The 16,958-nt window shown below is 50.4% G+C and overlaps 1 protein-coding gene across 5 annotated transcripts in view; it reads right to left on the bottom strand.

The window, feature by feature from the left end:
- Window positions 1-13,082, bottom strand: part of IPPK (inositol-pentakisphosphate 2-kinase) — a 63,741-nt gene extending 50,659 nt beyond the window's left edge. For 3 of the 5 annotated variants that reach the window (XM_003911984.3, XM_009189196.4, XM_021927702.2), the window contains exons 1-2: window positions 12,723-13,082; window positions 1,456-1,503 (exon numbers count right to left, since the gene is read on the bottom strand). In XM_003911984.3, coding sequence (XP_003912033.1) covers window positions 1,456-1,503; window positions 12,723-12,803 — 129 coding nt within the window. In that variant the 5' untranslated portion in view covers window positions 12,804-13,082. The other 2 variants (XM_021927703.2, XM_009189197.4) reach the window with 2 other exon arrangements.
- Between the last annotated feature and the right edge of the window lie 3,876 nt (window positions 13,083-16,958).

Below are 16,958 nucleotides of genomic sequence, written 5' to 3'. Positions count from 1 at the left end.
ACATCTGTGGATACAGATCTGACAGGGTCCACAGAGGCCAGGCCTTGGGGGAGTCAAGGTCAGGGTGGTTTGGGCTCTGCAGCCACTGAATTCGGCAAAGAAGGAGACAGAGAAGGTTGGAGGCAGCCACAGGGACTTTGTTTCCATGGGATGCATTCCACAAACCAAAACCACCTTGGCCTGTTTCTCTTCAGCAGCTGAGGCAGAAACCAGAAGACAGTGGGGCCTTCCTATCCTCCCCTGCCTGCCCACCCCGACCCCACACCCACTGTGGCCCCACCAACAGCAGCTTTCTCCCATGGCTCTCTCCCCTCTTTCTATTGTGCCCACGCGGCAGCTGTCACCTCCACCCACCACAACCCCCCGGCCTCCCTTTCTTTTTTTTTTTTTTTTTTTTTTTGAGACGGAGTCTCGCTCTGTCGCCCGGGCTGGAGTGCAGTGGCCGGATCTCAGCTCACTGCAAGCTCTGCCTCCCGGGTTTACGCCATTCTCCTGCCTCAGCCTCCCGAGTAGCTGGGACTACAGGCGCCTGCCACCTCGCCCGGCTAAGTTTTTGAATTTTTAGTAGAGACGGGGTTTCACTGTGTTAGCCAGTATGGTCTCGATCTCCTGACCTCATGATCCGCCCGTCTCGGCCTCCCAAAGTGCTGGGATTACAGGCCCCGGCCTCCCTTTCTATGACCTCTACCTCAGATGCTCCAACCTGCCGTCTCCCAGGAGCCCTCAAGGGGCAGTGACTCATCACCCCCTTACCCTCGCCCAAGCCAGCCTCCGCCTGCCCCACAGTGGAACAGCCACCGTCCAGGAGCTCACCCCCAGCTCAGCTGCATCCTCACAGGACCCACACACATCAGATGGGGAGCAGAGAAGGGCCATTAATGCAGGAAGCCTCCGCGACTCAGTATGCACCCCAGGACCGACAGAGATTTGCACAGAAAGTTGCAACTCAGTGGTCAAAAACGAAAGGGCAATGCTTTTTTACGGGTGGTCCATGGCATTTTGCTTGGATGACTCACAGAAAAGAAACCTAACAACTCCCTTCCACCGCAATGTTTAACACAGACTGTCTACCACAGCACTGGAGACTCTATTTTCATAGATACAATTCCACAGATGGGAAAACTGAGGCAGCAGGTGCTAAGGAACTCGGCAAGGCAAAGGTTGCCTGGTCCTGGGGTCCTCGCCACAAGCAGGGCCCTCTGAGCAGGACCTACGTGCCAGGCTAGGGCAGCTCCTGGCTGAGGACCACATGGACTACCACAGTGACACACAGGTCAACATGCTGGGCCCAGTCAGTTTTACATCAGGAATGATGGACACACCACTTCCTGCACTGAATGCTTGTATCATCTTTGAATCCTACAATTAGCATCAATATTTCTACATCGGAAAAAAGAAATCAGAGTTTTCTTAAATAATTGATGTAATATCTGGGTGAAAACCCACCCACCTTACCTTCTTCCTATTTGGAGGAAACTTCAGAAACCGCAGCACGACACAGCGCTGTTAGAAAATAACACACATCTGATGAGTATTTGCTCAAAGCCAAGGCACAAGGTGTCGGTCAGTTTGGGGGTCCCATCCTCAGGGGACAAAGCCCACAGTGAGGCTCCACGGCAAGGAGGCTGGGAAGCCCCCAGGGCAGAGAGGCCAGGGCTGGGACCCAGCAAGGGCACACTGGGCAGCGGGACAACCAGGAACCTCCAGCCTCTGACCCACCAGCCCCTCCCAGGACTTGATCTTAAGGAAAGAAATAAAATGGAAATAACCTAAATGCCCAACAATGAGATGGTTTAAATACAGTGGCACACATTTCAAACCATGTAATACCAGTCAATGACTGATAAGAAAGATCAGTATTTACAGACACAGACGTGTGGTCATCACATACTGCTAAATGAAAAAAGCTACCGAACAGGGCTTATGGAATGAGCCAATTTTCATAAAAAGAGAAACACACGTGCACACACACACATATGGGTGTAATTCTATTTATATAAAGCTCAAAAAACAGGTAACACTGACCCCTTGTGCCCACCCCTTGGGTGTGCATGAATAGTTGCCGAGGAAGGTTCTAGAAGGGACTGGTCAGAGGATTACGGGTCCGCTTACTTTGTGATAATTAAGCTATACCCATGATCTGAGTACTTTTCTGTAGATTTGTTACACTTCAAGTTTTTAAAATAAAAATGTTTAAATAAAGTAAGTATGATGTGTCTACATCAAAAGGTCTGAAAGGACATTCGGCATAAGTTTAACAACATCTCCAAGTAGCAATGATTATGATAACTTCTTTTTAATTTATCTTTATTTTGAATATTTCAATTTGTTAAATGTTCAAAAAATACATTCTAAGAACATATATCATATGTACGAAGGAGAATGCGCCTGGGAGGGGCTCTAGCTGCAGTGCAAGGGTGGGGGGGTCCAACGCCCTGGGTAGCGCCCCTGCTGAGGCCACAGGGCAAAGCCTAAGCAGGAGGGAGGAAGCAGGCTGCACTGAAGACGGCTTAGGAAGGGCCATTTTCTAAATCAAAAGATGCCTAAGGAGCAACAAAGGCCCTATGGAGACCAAGCCAGACTCCCCCACCTGCTCCCCACAGCCCTATTTAGACAATGTACGTTGTTGCTCTTAAATCCCAGGCACCCGGCCCCCTGGGCTCCTCCGACTGAGCTCCAGTTCCCAGCCAGTGCCATGCTCCTGGCTCGCTATGCTGCAGATAGCTGTCCCCTCCTTGAGCCCCAAGCTGAGACCTGGGGAAGCCAAGATCAAGGCATGCATGCTACCGCTGTCCCCTCCCAAGCTGAAGGCAGGCATCAACAATCAATCATGGGAATCGACTGGCTAAGGATCATTTTAATGGAACTATAATTCCACCACAATTTAAGGAAAGGCAGAAGTTGATCGACAGAAGTCCCAACTCTCGACAGCTCTCCAGAAGCTCGCTCCCCTAAAAGTGTGTTTGCTCCTCACCTACACATGATGGTGTGTGCTATTTGAGTGTGCCTGACCCGCCCTCCAACAATTAGGCACCAAACACAGTATAGCTCTCCACCGATGGCAGGCATTCAGCGATGCCCAGCTAGTGATGTGTAAGTGTGATTGAGGGTCATGCTTGAAAATCAACACAATAAGAAAATATATTACATTAAATCCTTGATTAGTGTAAACTGACCCAGGCTGCCATGGTGCAAGCTCTCACCCTGACCCTCACACAGGGCAAACCCCGCCACCCACAGGGACCAAGCTTACTCACCTGCCAGAATGCATGCACAGAGCTCTGCGGCACCTACAGGAAAGCAAGGCCTCTCTCGGTTTCTCACAGAACTAACTCATAAGCTGCACAATGGACTTTTGTAGCAAAGCAGTCCTGAGCAGTCCTGGGCAGGGTGACGCCAGGCCGAGACACACGAGCTTTCTCTTCGCAGAAATTCCCCACTGTAGCCTCAGAGGAAGGAGCTCAGTGGGCCCAGGAAGAGAAATGCCAACTACAAGAACATAGGACCCCCTCCCCTGGCAGCATTCACCTGCTAATACGGACTCAGCTTTCCAAAGTTCCCTGCCACTCTGTTGCCAGGAAAGGTGGGAACAACTGGTCTTTTCTGTCTATTTATAAATGGAAATTATAAATTTCCTATGATTATTACATACAAAACTACTCACATAAAGTATAATTCAGAAAGCCATTATCTGGCTTATGAAGAAAAATTTTTAAAAAATAAGTTGAACAGGGCACTATACGAAGAAAAACCATACACAGGTCCCAGGAGAAAAAGATGTCGGCCTAAATGATTGCAGGCCTTAGGCCTCAGTCCTTGTGGATAATAAAGTAACACCACTCTTCCCGCTAGCACTTATTAATTATTATTGCAATAGCCAGCAGGTGCTAGTACCAGTGCTTCAGGGCCCACGATACACTCCTAAAGTCCATCATCTCCAGCCGTCTCTCCCTCTAAGGTGGGCAACTGAGTCCTGGTTTACAGAATGAGGGAAGATCACGTGGGGTGAAGCCAAGTTTAGAGGAGGGCCTGGACCCTGGGAGGTTCTCAGCGTCTTTCCGGTGGCCAGGCTCCTCGCTGCTACTGAGTCACCAGCAGGGGCTGGGGGCATTGGGTACTGTGCTGCCCCCAAGAGAGGGCATGGACACAAGCCTTCCAAGCCTGGGCAGAGAAGCCCAAAGCGGCCCTCCCGCTCAGCCCTCCCAGCCCCTTCCTCACATTTCCTCCATCACCACATCCACACACAGTGGCTTGACCTCCCTGCTGTCACTCACGGGAAATCTCCTGCTATCCCTTCCCATTACGGAGCCCAAGAGTCACAGCCAACCAAGGAAACCTGAATACAATGATTCGTCCATTTCAAGGGAAACTGCTTTCTCCACCCACCCATTTATGATCCAAAAACTATCACGAGAAATCTACCCACCCACACACCCCCAGGGGAACCACAGCATCAGCCAGTTTTCATTAATACCAAAACTCAGACACATTCAGCTCACCTATCCTCTACAGCCCATGCCAACTGCCCCATGTGAGGCGCCTGATCAGGCTGGGCTGGCTGAGGTGGGTGGTCCCCAAGACGTGCCAGGCTGAGGGCTTCAGTAATGCATAGGCCATAGGGCCCTACTCCCCTCATGCAGGCAGCTGGCAGGAAACAGGTGAAAACACACCGTAGCAGCTCTCATTAGCAGAAAGACACAATGAGTCCAAGGGGCACCCACGGCTGGGGAAGGGGGGTGAACACAGCCACCTGGGGGACTTCCCATGAAGGAGGGGACAAGAACCAACACCCCAGCAGGCTCTGAGCTCCTGCCAGCTCACCACATCTTTACCAGCTACGGAGATAATGATACTATTCCTCTTTCAAAAAGTATCCGAAAACAGATATTTGAAGCTTACCTTCTTCTTAACGTCTAGAATAAAATGTTGAAAGTGAAGAAAAAGGGCCAGGCACGGTGGCTCATGCCTGTAATCCCAGTACTTTGGGAGGCCCAGGCAGGCGGATCACCTGAGGTCGGGAGTTCGAGACCAGCCTGACCAACATGGAGAAACCCTGTCTCTACTAAAAATACAAAATTAGCCAGGCATGGTGACGCACACCTGTAATCCCAGCTACTCAGGAGGCTGAAGCAGAATCGCTTGAACCCAGCAGGCGGAGGTTGCGGTGAGCCAAGATTGCGCCATTGCACTCCAGCCTGGGCAACAAGAGCGAAACTCCCTCTCAAAAAACAAAAAAAAGTGAGGCAAAAGGGTTAAGATTGCAAGGGAAGAACTTGACACTTCTGCAGTCTGAGGGCTGGGGTGTTTCTTAACAAGAGCAATGCTAGACCAAGGCCCAAGCTGCACCTTTATTCTTGGTAACAGGAAAGCTACTGCCTTGGAAAATTCAATGAAAATCAAGGATTTTAACAAGTCAAAAACAGCAAACAATAGGAAGAACAAGAGGAGTGATGCATTTATACACACACACTAAATAACCCCAAGATTTAAAAAGTTAAGGGACACAACTCGTCACTTACAAAAGTGGCAAAAAGCATTTCGATAAAAACCCCTTCCTGGGCTGCAGCGGGAGGGCAGGCGGCACGGCCGTGTGGAAAGCGATTTGCAACATGTGCCAAGGAGCCTGATTCACCCAAGAGCCCAGCCTGAGCAGCAGAAGCTCAAAGACATGTGTACGAAGACTTTCGGCAAAACCCACCCACGAAGACGGCCAACGCAACACTGGGAACCCCTGAGCATCCTACAAGACGTGCATGAGGAGTTTCTACATATTTGTGCTATAAAATTAAGTGAAAAAAATCCCAAAACAGAAACAGATACGTAGTATTCTTAACTACCTAATAAAAGCAAAATACAGTCATGGATCACATAACGACACTTGGGTCAGCGATGGACTGCATGAAACAATGGTGTGTCCCATAGGATTATAATACCACAGTTTCTACGTTTAGATTCCCATTGTATCCCACTTCCCATTAGACACTTCCCAGTGTGTCCCAACGGCCTGCAGCACTCAGTCCAGAACCATGCTGCATGGGTCTGAGGACTAGGACTGAGGACTAGGAGCCACAGGCTGCCCCATACAGCCCGGGCGTGAGGCAGGCTCTACCATCTAGGTGTGTTCATATGACATCATCACCTAACAATGCAGCTCTCAGAGTGCATCCCTGGTGCGAAGCGATGCTTGACAATAAGTAGAAAAAGACTAGAAGAAAGTGCGCCAAAGTGTTAACAAAAGTTGTTCTCTTCATAGAGAAATACTGGGTGTTTTCCACTTCCTTCCTTCTGATATTCTATATTTTCAGAGAGAAGCAACAATTGGTGTTAAATAAAAATAGAAGGCCACAAAAACCCTAATACATTAAAAGGGACACCTGCCAATGGGAAGCCTGAGGGGGCACCTCATGGGTGGAATTAAAGCTACTAACTAGAAGAGCCTCTCAGGACAGATGAGGAGAGACTTTCCTGTCACCCACGGAGGACTCACTCTGGAGGGGTATCACTCACAAAACCAGCTGTTCCAGAGATCGGTCAAAGGACAAGGACCAAGGTCAAGTCTTCCATCAGGCTGAGGAGATAAACTGAAGCTGAGATCAGACGACTTTTGTGGGAAGGGAAGATAGAAAAAGAGAACAGCAGCAGGGGTCACCCCTCAGGATGCTGCCCCAGCCTTCTAGAAGCGACGCTCAGCTCCAGCTTCTCCTGAACTGTGAAGATGACTCCCAGGCAGGGGCCATGGGGGATCCCAAATGTCCAGTCTCAAGAGGCTGCCCTCCCTGTAGACCCTCCTCACCTCACCCCCACAGCTCCAGCTCCAGCTCCAGTTCTGTCCCAGCCAGAGGAAGGCTGCCCAGGGTCTGTCAGTCACTGGGGCCAGGAGGTGCCGAAGTCCACCTCTGCAACCCAGAAAGGGACGTCCAGTACGCGTAGGACCATGGAGGGAACAAGAAGCAGGGCTTACGGTACGGGGCTCCAACAGGAGGTGCTCCCAAGGGTGAGCTTGGCTTCACTGGGAATGCGTGGCCTCAGACAGAAATCCAAAGCCCATTTGACACGGGATGAAGATGTGACATTGTCAAGATACCTGTGGAGGATGGGAGCCCAGTACTCTGCAGGCAAGAGCAAGGAGGCCAGACTGGAGACAGCCGGTGGGCAGGGAGCAGTAGGTGCTGGCCCCTTGTCCAACCCGTATGGGGCACATCCTTCTCAAGCCTCAGCAACTCCATCCTGACCTCATGGTGTCCTCTGCAGGACTGAAGCAGGCGCAGGTGTGGGCCATGGGGGAGGCCACCCACGCACACAACACTCAGAACATGGGGAGGCCTGTGGGGATGGGCACATCTGGTGTGTGGGGCTGACCCTACAGGCACAGAAAGCCTGGCCACCTGTAAAAGGAAGCAGAGCTGCCTAGAGGCCCATAGTGAGGGCCACAGGGAAGTGTGAACAAGCCCTGGCCCTCAGATCTCCCAACTGCTTGGCAACAAGGCAGGAGTGGCCGGGCCCTAGGCACAGCCTTGCTCTCTGCAGACACAGCAATGATGCTTTTCTCACCCTCCTGGATAGCAGTTCTCAGAAGACAGAGGAAGTCACTGGGGAGCTTCGCTCTGACTGAATTCTGACCAAGGAGGCTCAGTAAGGCAGAAGGAAAGTGGCTGTGTCACCTCAGAAGGTGTAAAAGTAGGAGGTGAGCCAAGGCCAAACCGACAAACCCCTGTGCACGAGAGGCACCGTCACAGGCTGACAGTCACCAAAAAGCAGACCTCAGCACGCAACTGCAGATACAAAGACGGGAATAAACAAAGAGCGAGCCATAAGCACAGCTCTCCAATGAGCTCAGCTGAGACAAGAAGGAACCTCACTAGGAAAGAAGCCACATCAGCTGCGTCAGCCCAGAACGCCATTAAAAATCCCAAATGCAGAATACATCACCGGTTTAAACAAAATGCTGGCAGTAACAGAAAGCTAAGACTATTTCAACTAGGTCCAGCTAAAAATTGTAAAAGGGAGCGGCCAAGGGCTTGGCATATGTTATATGGTCAGAAAAAAATAGAGAACATAAATGTATGTGCTTCTAGCATCCACAGTAGGAAGTATGGCCCAGTTAACAGCCCTGCAGGACTGCACAATGGCTTTCCACTTAACCTGTTCTAAGTGATTCTGTAATGGATATCTTTGTGTACAAGATCTTTATTTACATTTCTGATTATCTCTTAGAACGGACTACTAGAACAGAAATTAGTAAATCAAAGAGTATTAACTTTTAAAAAATTAATCTTTTTCCTGAGTATCATACCTATCCATTGCAGGAAATCTAGAAAACACTTTAAAAACAAAAGAAAAGTAAAAGCAATTCAGGATACTACCAGTCACAGCCACTTAGAACATTTTCATGTATTTTCTTCCAATCATTTTGTAATTATAACCACATTATGCATCTTCTTTTGTAACCTGCTTTTTCCACATAACATTGTAAACAGGTCTTCATATGAATGACTTAATCCATCCACTACAAAATAATCATCTAAATTATTAAAATTTTGATATACAAAATAATGCTGTATGGCAAAAAAGTATATATATACACACACACACACACATATGTATATGTATATATATATGATCTATGGACCAGAAATCTTAAAACACAAGATGAGAAGAGAAACAGTAAGAGGGCACCTGACTGCTTCAACTTTTCACCTTCAATGCCCGGACAAATATCCCAGGCACCAAACAGGTACCAAAGGGACACCAAAACTCCCCAGGCACCAAAACAATTTGCAGAAATGATCTGAAGCTCTCAGACTCTCAGAAAGGTCACGAAACTGGAACAACTGGAAGTGAGCAGCTTTGTCCACACGTGATCAATGTTCTTTGCTGGTAAGCCAACTAAATGGCAAAGTCTTTCATGTCACCTCTGTCAGTAAGAAGGAAAACATCATGATGGCTTAGTGTCACGACAGGAGTGGGCCCCCTTCTGCCCCTGCTCCCCAAGGCTGAGGTGGTCCGGAAGGGGCTCAGTGCCCTAGACAAGTGCACGATCCAGATCTAAAGACACCTAGGAGATGGAATGACAAACCAAACCTAAAGTGACCTTCACAGGACAGGACACTGAGCCAAAACCAACAAGCTGAAGGTGAAGGAGGCAGGTGCAGGCGTAACACGGGAGAGAAATCCTGTGGCAGTGCATAAAGGGGCAGTCTGTGGACTTCGCTAACCTGAGATGTGGTCACTAGCCCAAGTACTGCACCTTCAGGCTGCAACAAGGAAACTGCCCAGATGAGAAGTTCCCCCAACCAAGGAGCCCCCACAGGGTCAGTGTCTGAGGTTCCAAACACCCACCAGGGAACATGCCAGGCTGCTGAGAGCCTCTCAAGCATGCCACAGGGTCCACACCACACAAGGCAGAGAACACCGTCATTACCTGCGCCTGGGAAAGTTCAGGTGCACAACCATCCCAGAGGCAGAATGCAAACTGACAGGCAAAATGAGAATCGTCCTGGGCCATCTCTGAGTGGAAAGGCCTTGGGGAAGCTGACCACCTTCTGTCAGGAACACCTTTAAATGCCTCTCTATGGCTGGCCTGCTGTTTACCTTCCTGCCCACCCTGAGCACACCCTCCTATAGCCCACACCTTGCTCCTCCATCCCCAGGCCTCATTTCCTACAAGTACTGCGCTGTACAGAAGGCTCTCTCTCATCCCATGTTTGCATACTGCAGGAAGAACGTCACTGTGCTCCTTCTAGTGCTGACAGCCAATGACCATGCAGATCTCCTTACCTAGACCCTCGGCTCCTGCAGGACCGGCTCAGGCTGGCTGAAGGTGAATCATGTTCTCACGGTGGAGGGCATGGGGGTCAGCACAGGACTCACTAGGGACATTTCAATTCTGAGAGGAGCTGATGCCCTCTCAGAGAAAGCAACCCTCTCCTTACCTGGAAAAACTGGGCAAAGGCCTCCCTCTCTCTCGGACTGAATGAGGTGGATCTAAGGAGTTGAGCAGAGTAGCACGGTCCACCTGCTCCCACACCCAGCTGCAGGGAGGCCGGGCGCATGCTCAGCATCCACAGGACCACAGACTCCTCCTGTTCTCCCTCACCCATCTTCTATCCCACTGACACATACCCTCTGCTCAAACTCAACAGTTCCTAAAAAGCTGTCTTCCAGGAATTGTTCTCTCCTCCTTGGTCCACAGCCTGAGCAAATACACCACAGGGCAGAGCTGGTGGGCTCAGCTTGGTTCAGGTTACCATATCAGGCACAGGCTCCATCTGACCTTAACTTGATGGGAAACATTTTCTCATGAGATTACGTGCAGTGATAATCTTCCATTTCAAATGATGAGCTAAAAACAACAACCAAACAGGAATGAGTACAGTAAAGCAAATTTAGATTTAAAACAAAGAATGAGGCTGGGTACAGTGGCTCACGCCTGTAATCCCAGCACTTTGGGAGGCTGAGGCGGGAGGGTCATTTGAGGTCCGGAGTTTGAAACCAGTCTGGCTAACATGGTGAAACCCCATCTCTACTAAAAATACAAAAAAAGCAGGCAGGCATGGTGGCAGGTGCCTGTAATTCCAGCTACTTGGGAGGCTGAGGCAGGTGAATTGCTTGAACCGAGGAGGCAGAGGTTGCAGTGAACCAAGATTGCACCACCGCACTCTCTCTGCCTGGGAGACAGAGGAAGACTCCGTCTCAAAAAAAAGAACGAATAGTATAGGTCTAGAATAGCCTAGTGGCTGTAGGTAAATTTGAAAAGGTGAAAGAAAAAATAAACAATCAACCTGGTGTGGTGGCTCATGCCTGTAATCCCAGCACTTTGGGAGGCCGAGGTGGGTGGATCACTTGAAGTCAGGAGTTTGAGACCAGCCTGGCCAACATGGTGAAACCTCATCTTTACTAAAAATACAAAAATTAGCTGGACATGGTGGCGCAAGCCTGTGATCCCAGCTACTTAGGAGGCTGAGGCAGGAAAATTGCTTGAACCCAGGAGGCAGAGGTTGCAGTGAGCCGAGATCGCGCCATTGCACTCCAGCCTGGGCAACAGAATGAGACTCCATTTCTAAATAGATAGATAAATAAAAATAAACAAGCATTACAATCAGAGCTGTGCAACAGGGTAGGGCCAGGCTGCCCTGGAGATGCCTGCTCAGGAAAGGGGGTGGACTCAGGGAAGAGGGTGGACATGCACTTGTCGGGAACATGCAGAGGGATCCCAGTGCCAGAGGCAACTGTGTCAAAGCCTCTGCTCTTTCAACATGGGTGTCCTTTTGCTCCAAGCCTGAAACTTGCTGCTTCATCTGCCACTACTTTTGAAACTTAATATATCAGCCCTCACTAAAGAAAGCCTTAGGTTTACCTAAAATGCAGAGATACATCTATTCTTACCAAGGAATTGGAAGATTAGTATTTGTTTTGGGAAAGGATTCAGGGGATCAGCACAGTAATCCAACATCAGGACTCAAGCGGAAATATCCCTCACTTTCCCCAACAACTGACTACACAAGAGAACGACAGCTTCACGTTAGCCTGGTCCATTATTAATTCACCTAAAGATCTTGAGCAAAGCTTATAGTCTCTGCTCTTTAGTTCCCTATGCTAAAGAGCAACAAAATCCAAAGGCACAACCTGGGGACTACCTGGGTGTTTGCAGCTTACACTACAGCTGACCAATGCATCCAGCATAGGAACAACAGAAGCAAGGCAGGACTCCACTGCCTACATCATCCCTGACAAGCTGTTGGACTGAGGTAGTGCCCTCAACCTCTCTTATTTTCACTTTATCTATCTGTCCAAGGGGATGATAATTATCACTTGCTAAGCATAACTTGATGGGTTCCTGCATAACTGATCTTTCCAACAATCCCACAAAGTGAATTCTATTAGTAGTTCCACTTCACAAATGTCAACACTGAGCCTCCACCAGGCAGTGGTAGAACTGAGATTCCTGTGCCTTTAACACCCATGCTCTAACTCCTCCCTACATGACACCTATCCTCGCCTCCCTCACACCCCTCCCCCCTTCCAGCCGGCCACATTCCTGCGTGCTTGTACCAGACAGCAAAAGGTCAAAGAGATCTGGGCCCTCACACAGACCCACATCCTTCACTCTTGGATTCACCTTTGCGAGATCTTACTGCAGTTTCTAAAACTTTCACCCTCATTGAATTCAGGTGAAACCCTTCAAATTCTAAAAGGTTGAGAAGGGACCTGTGGGTAACATCCCCTTACTATTAACAGCACAGCAATTCCGTAGTCTCACGAGGCCGAACTCTTTTGGTGCTGAGAGTAACAGCACTGTGGGCACTCTGCTTCTTCCTCCAGTGCTGGCCGGGCCCTCTGTCCCAGCTAAGCCTCCGCCCCACTGCGGCCTGGCAGTCCGGCGGGCATCCAGGAGGGAGGCGGCACCGCGTGAGGCTGAGAGCGGCACCGACGGGGCGTGGAGGGGGCCGTGGAACTGACTCTGACGGGGAACGGGAATACTGAGGGGACGAGAGACCGGCCAGGAGAGGGATCTGGGGGAATGGGAGACTGACCCAGTAGAGAGGGGATATTGGGTGATGAGGAACCCACGGGGTAGGGGGGAATTCCGGAGACCGGCCGGGGAGGAGGAAGGTACCAGGAGGACGTCGAACCGACCCTGCTGGGGAAACGGATACTGGGGGCGGGGTGATACCGGCCGTCGGAGTGAGGTACCGGACCTGCGCCGCACGTCCGCCGCTCACCTGCGCGTGGGCCACCACCAGGCTCTTATTGCCTTCTCCGTGGTACCCCCATTCATTCTCGTCCATCTTCCCCTCTTCCATGCCCAGGCGCAGCCCTGGCGCCTCGCGGGCTGGGACACGGGGACGCGAGCTGGGGGCCGCCCGCCTCGCTGGGCACCAGCCGCTGCCGTCGGGGGAGGAGCGCCTGTCAGCTGCCGCCCCCGCTCGACCCCGCGGCGGCTACTAGCAAGCTGTGGCCGCCGGAAGCCACGCCCCCGGCGCCTGCCATGACGGAGTCGGGCAACTTCCGGGTTCGTGACCACTTTCCTTACATTGATCGCGACGGTGGATGGGCCGGCGGCCATTTTAGGTACTGGTAGAGTGACTCATTTCCGGAACGCGGTCTTGGGAACCGGAAGAGAAGCTTCCGGCCTCGGCGCCGGATGTGTAGCTGGCGGGAGAAGCCGGCGGATTTTCGGCGCCCGGTAGTGACCGGCTCTGCCCGGGTGGCCCGGTTGTCTGGGTCTCGGGACCGCTTAGTCGCGGGACCCCAGCAAAGCTCTTGGGGTCTCTGAGTCTCAGCTTTTTTTTCTGTAGAATAGGGTGTTAACTCATCGTACATGTCACGGGGATACCCAACGCAGTCATTTCGATGGTCCTGTGAGGTAGAGAACATTGTCCAACATTCCACGCGAGGAAACGTGGCTTGGCGACACGACTGGACTCCCCAGCCCCGCTTTTGCCCGAAGACTTCGAGGGACGCAGTTGGAGCGCGAGGCTCCTGCTTGGCGGTGAGGCAGAGGACCGACGACCGTCCCGCTCCTAAATTCACTGATGCGGCGGCAAGAATGGCACCGCTTCATAAAGCTACCGCGTTTCCCAAACTCTTAGTCTCAGGACCATTTTATACTCATAAACATGAAGGCCCCAAGCTTTTGCTTATGGGGGTTACAGCTATCAATGTTACCACATTGTAAGTTAAAATGCTTTAAAGTTTGTTGTTTGTTTCGTTTAAAAGTAAACAGCCGGGCGCGGTAGCTCACGCCTGTAATCCCAGCACTTTGGGAGGCCGAGGCGGGCGGATCACCTGAGGTCAGGAGTTCGAGACCAGCCTGGCCAACATGGTGAAACCCTGCCTCTACTAAAAATACAAAAATTAGCCGGGTGTGTTGGCGCACGCCTGTAATCCCAGCTACTCCGGAGGCTGAGGCAAGAGAATCACTTGAACCCAGGAAGCGGAGGTTGCGGTAAGCCAAGGTGGCACCACTGCACTCCAGCCTGGGCAACAGAGTGAGACTCCGTCTCAAAAAAAAAAAAAAGTAAACATTACATTCCCCGCCCACCACCAAAATAAAGGAGTGGTACTGTTTTACACTTTTGTGAATCTTTTTAAAATCTGATCTAATAGGTTGTCACATGTGCTTCAGCATTCGGTCTGCTGCAGTATATTGCATTGGTTGACGTATACATTGTAAAGAACATCTACAGTTATGTAGTTCAAAAAGAGAGGACCTGCAGACCCAACTTTGAGAACGGCTGGGCACCTTGCCAGGCCTTGGGAATTGTAGTGAAATCAGGCCAGTGACTCAGGAAAATAAGCTGAAGGCTTTGAGCATCTCTTTCCCCCATTTTAGGCCTCAAAAGGGAGGCTGGGGCCGGGCATGGTGACTCATGCCTGTAATCCCAGCATTCTGGGAGGCTGAGGTGGGTGGATCGCTTGAGCTTAGGAATTCCAAACCAGCCTGAGCCACATGGCGAAACCCCATCTCTACAAAAAATTAGCTGGGTGTGGTATGTGTGCCTGTAGCCCCAGCTACTTGCAGGGCTGAGGCGGGAGGATCGCTTGCGCCGGCGAGGTTGAGGCTGCAGTGAGCCCTGATGAAGCCACTGCACTTTAGCCTGGGTGACAAAGTGAGATCCTGTCTCAAAAAAAAAAAAAGTGGGGGAGGCCGGGCGCGGTGGCTCAGCCTGTAATCCCAGCACTTGGGGAGGCCAAGGCGGGCGGATCACAAGGTCAGGAGTTTGAAACCAGCCTGGCCAATATGGTGAAACCCCATCTCTACTAAAAATACAAAAATTAGCTGGGTGTGGTGGCACACGCCTGTAGTCCCACCTATTCGGGAGGCTGAGGCAGAAGAATCGCTTGAACCCGGGAGGTGGAGGTTGCAGTGAGCCCAGATTGTGCCACTGCACTCCAGCCAGGGCAACAGAGTGAGACTCCGTCTCAAAAAGAAAAAAGGAGGGGGTTGGCGGGGGGAAGCTGGGTGGGAGATTGCTCAGGACCCTCCACAGGGATGGTTGAGAAATGGTGGCAGAAACAGCCGTTCCTGGAGGTAAGTAATCCCTGAGAGAGAGGACCTTAGGACTCACAAAATTCAGTCCTTCCCACGCCCCTACAAGGCCAGGGGAGCTTAAACATGACTGCAATTGAGTTTCTCAGCACCCTGCAAAAGGAGAGTTGGGGTGAGATTAAATAATATATTAAGCATTAAAATATTTCCTTGAAACCTCTAAGGTGCTGGAAATGTTCTGTATCTTGATTCCCCCCCCAATGGAGGTGTATTATATCCCTGATACTTTAAAATTGACATTATATGGTGATAAAAAGCAGATTCATGCTGGGGACGGTGGCTCACAGCTGTAATCGCAACACTTCGGGAGGCCTAGGTGAGGGGATCACTTTGAGTTCAGGAGTCCAAGACCAGCCTGGCCAACATGGTGAAACCTATCTCTACAAAAAATAACAAAAATGTATCGGGGCATGGTGGTACACACCTGTAGTTGCAGTTACTCAGGAGACTGAGGTTGGAGGATCGTTTGAGCACAGAAAGTGGAGGTTGCAGTGAGCTGAGAGCACATCACTGCACTCCAGCCTGGTTGACAGAGCCAGACCCTTCTCAAAAAAAGGTTTTTTTTAATTCAAATTTGGTTTTATCATTCTTTTTAAATTCACAGGTAACAGCACCTGGGCAGAACATGCCATTTCCCCTCCTCAACTCGGGTGCTTTGAAAGAAATGTGGGGGGCCAGGTGCGATGGCTCCCACCTGTAATATCAGCACTTTGGGAGGCCGAGGCAGGTGGATCACCTGAAGCCAGGAGTTCAAGACCTGGCCAACATGGTGAAACCCTGTCTCTACTAAAAATACAAAAATTAGTTGGGTGTGGTGGCATGTGCCTGTAATCCCAGCTACTCGGGAGGCTGAAGCGGGAGAATTGCATCAATCTGGGAGGTGGGGCTGCAGCGAGCTGAGATCCTGCCACTGCACTCCAGCCTGGGTGACTGCAAGACTCCGTCTCAAAAAAAAAAAAAGAAAAAAGAAAAAAAAACACAATATGGGGATGAACAGTGGGAATGCAGAGGAGAGGGTTCCCATCTGAGGAGGCTGGAAGAAAAGGCTGGAAAAGAATCATGAGAAACAAATGTCTGTGGTTTAAGCCACACAGCCTATGGTATTTTGTCATGGCAGTCTGAGCCAAGAGAGGGAACAATTTAATTAGATGTGTTATGCTCTTCCATCTAGGTCCGATATAGACTGCCAGCACTGTTAGTGCTTTCTCCTTTTGTGTTAAAAAGGAAAGATAGAGGAAGGGAGGGAAGAAGAAAGGATGGAGAAGAGAACAGAAAAGTAAAATGAAAATGTCTTCCAACCATATTGAAAAGCTATCCAGGGCCGGGCACAGTGGCTCACGCCTGTAATCCCAGCACTTTGGGAGACCGAGGCACGCAGATCACAAGGTCAGGAGATCGAGACCAGCATGGCCAATATGGTGAAACCCCGTCTCTACTAAAAATACAAAAATTAGCCAGGCGTGGTGGCAGGTGTCTGTAGTCCCAGCTACTCGGGAGGCTGAGGCAGGAGAATAGCTTCAACCCAGGAGGCGGGGGTTACAGTGAGCCGAGATCGCACCACTGCACTCCAGCATGGGCAATAGAGCGAGTCTCCGTCTCAAAAGAAAAAAAAAAGAAAAAAGAAAAGCATTGATAATTGTGGAGTACCAAGTAATGAGTTCTTACTCTACTATTGCTATTTTTATGTGTGTTCAGGATTTTCCTAAGAAAGTATGTGAGACCACGTGTTGCCACGATCTGGCATGGCATGATAAGAAGGGTACTTCACCTCTGTGGCGTTTCCCCCCAACCCATAAGCCCTTTCTAATCATTAGAGAACATTAAACAAACCCAAATTGAGGGACAGTTCACACAGTTCTTACTGAGGGGATGAGAGACCAACCAGGAGAAGGAAGGATCTGGGGGA

The sequence above is a fragment of the Papio anubis genome, chromosome 13 (genome assembly GCF_008728515.1).
Source record: "Papio anubis isolate 15944 chromosome 13, Panubis1.0, whole genome shotgun sequence".
In the NCBI taxonomy this organism is placed as follows: Eukaryota; Metazoa; Chordata; class Mammalia; order Primates; family Cercopithecidae; genus Papio; species Papio anubis.
The sequence above is the reverse complement of the archived record's forward strand: the minus strand, read 5'-3'. Positions and strand labels throughout refer to the sequence as shown.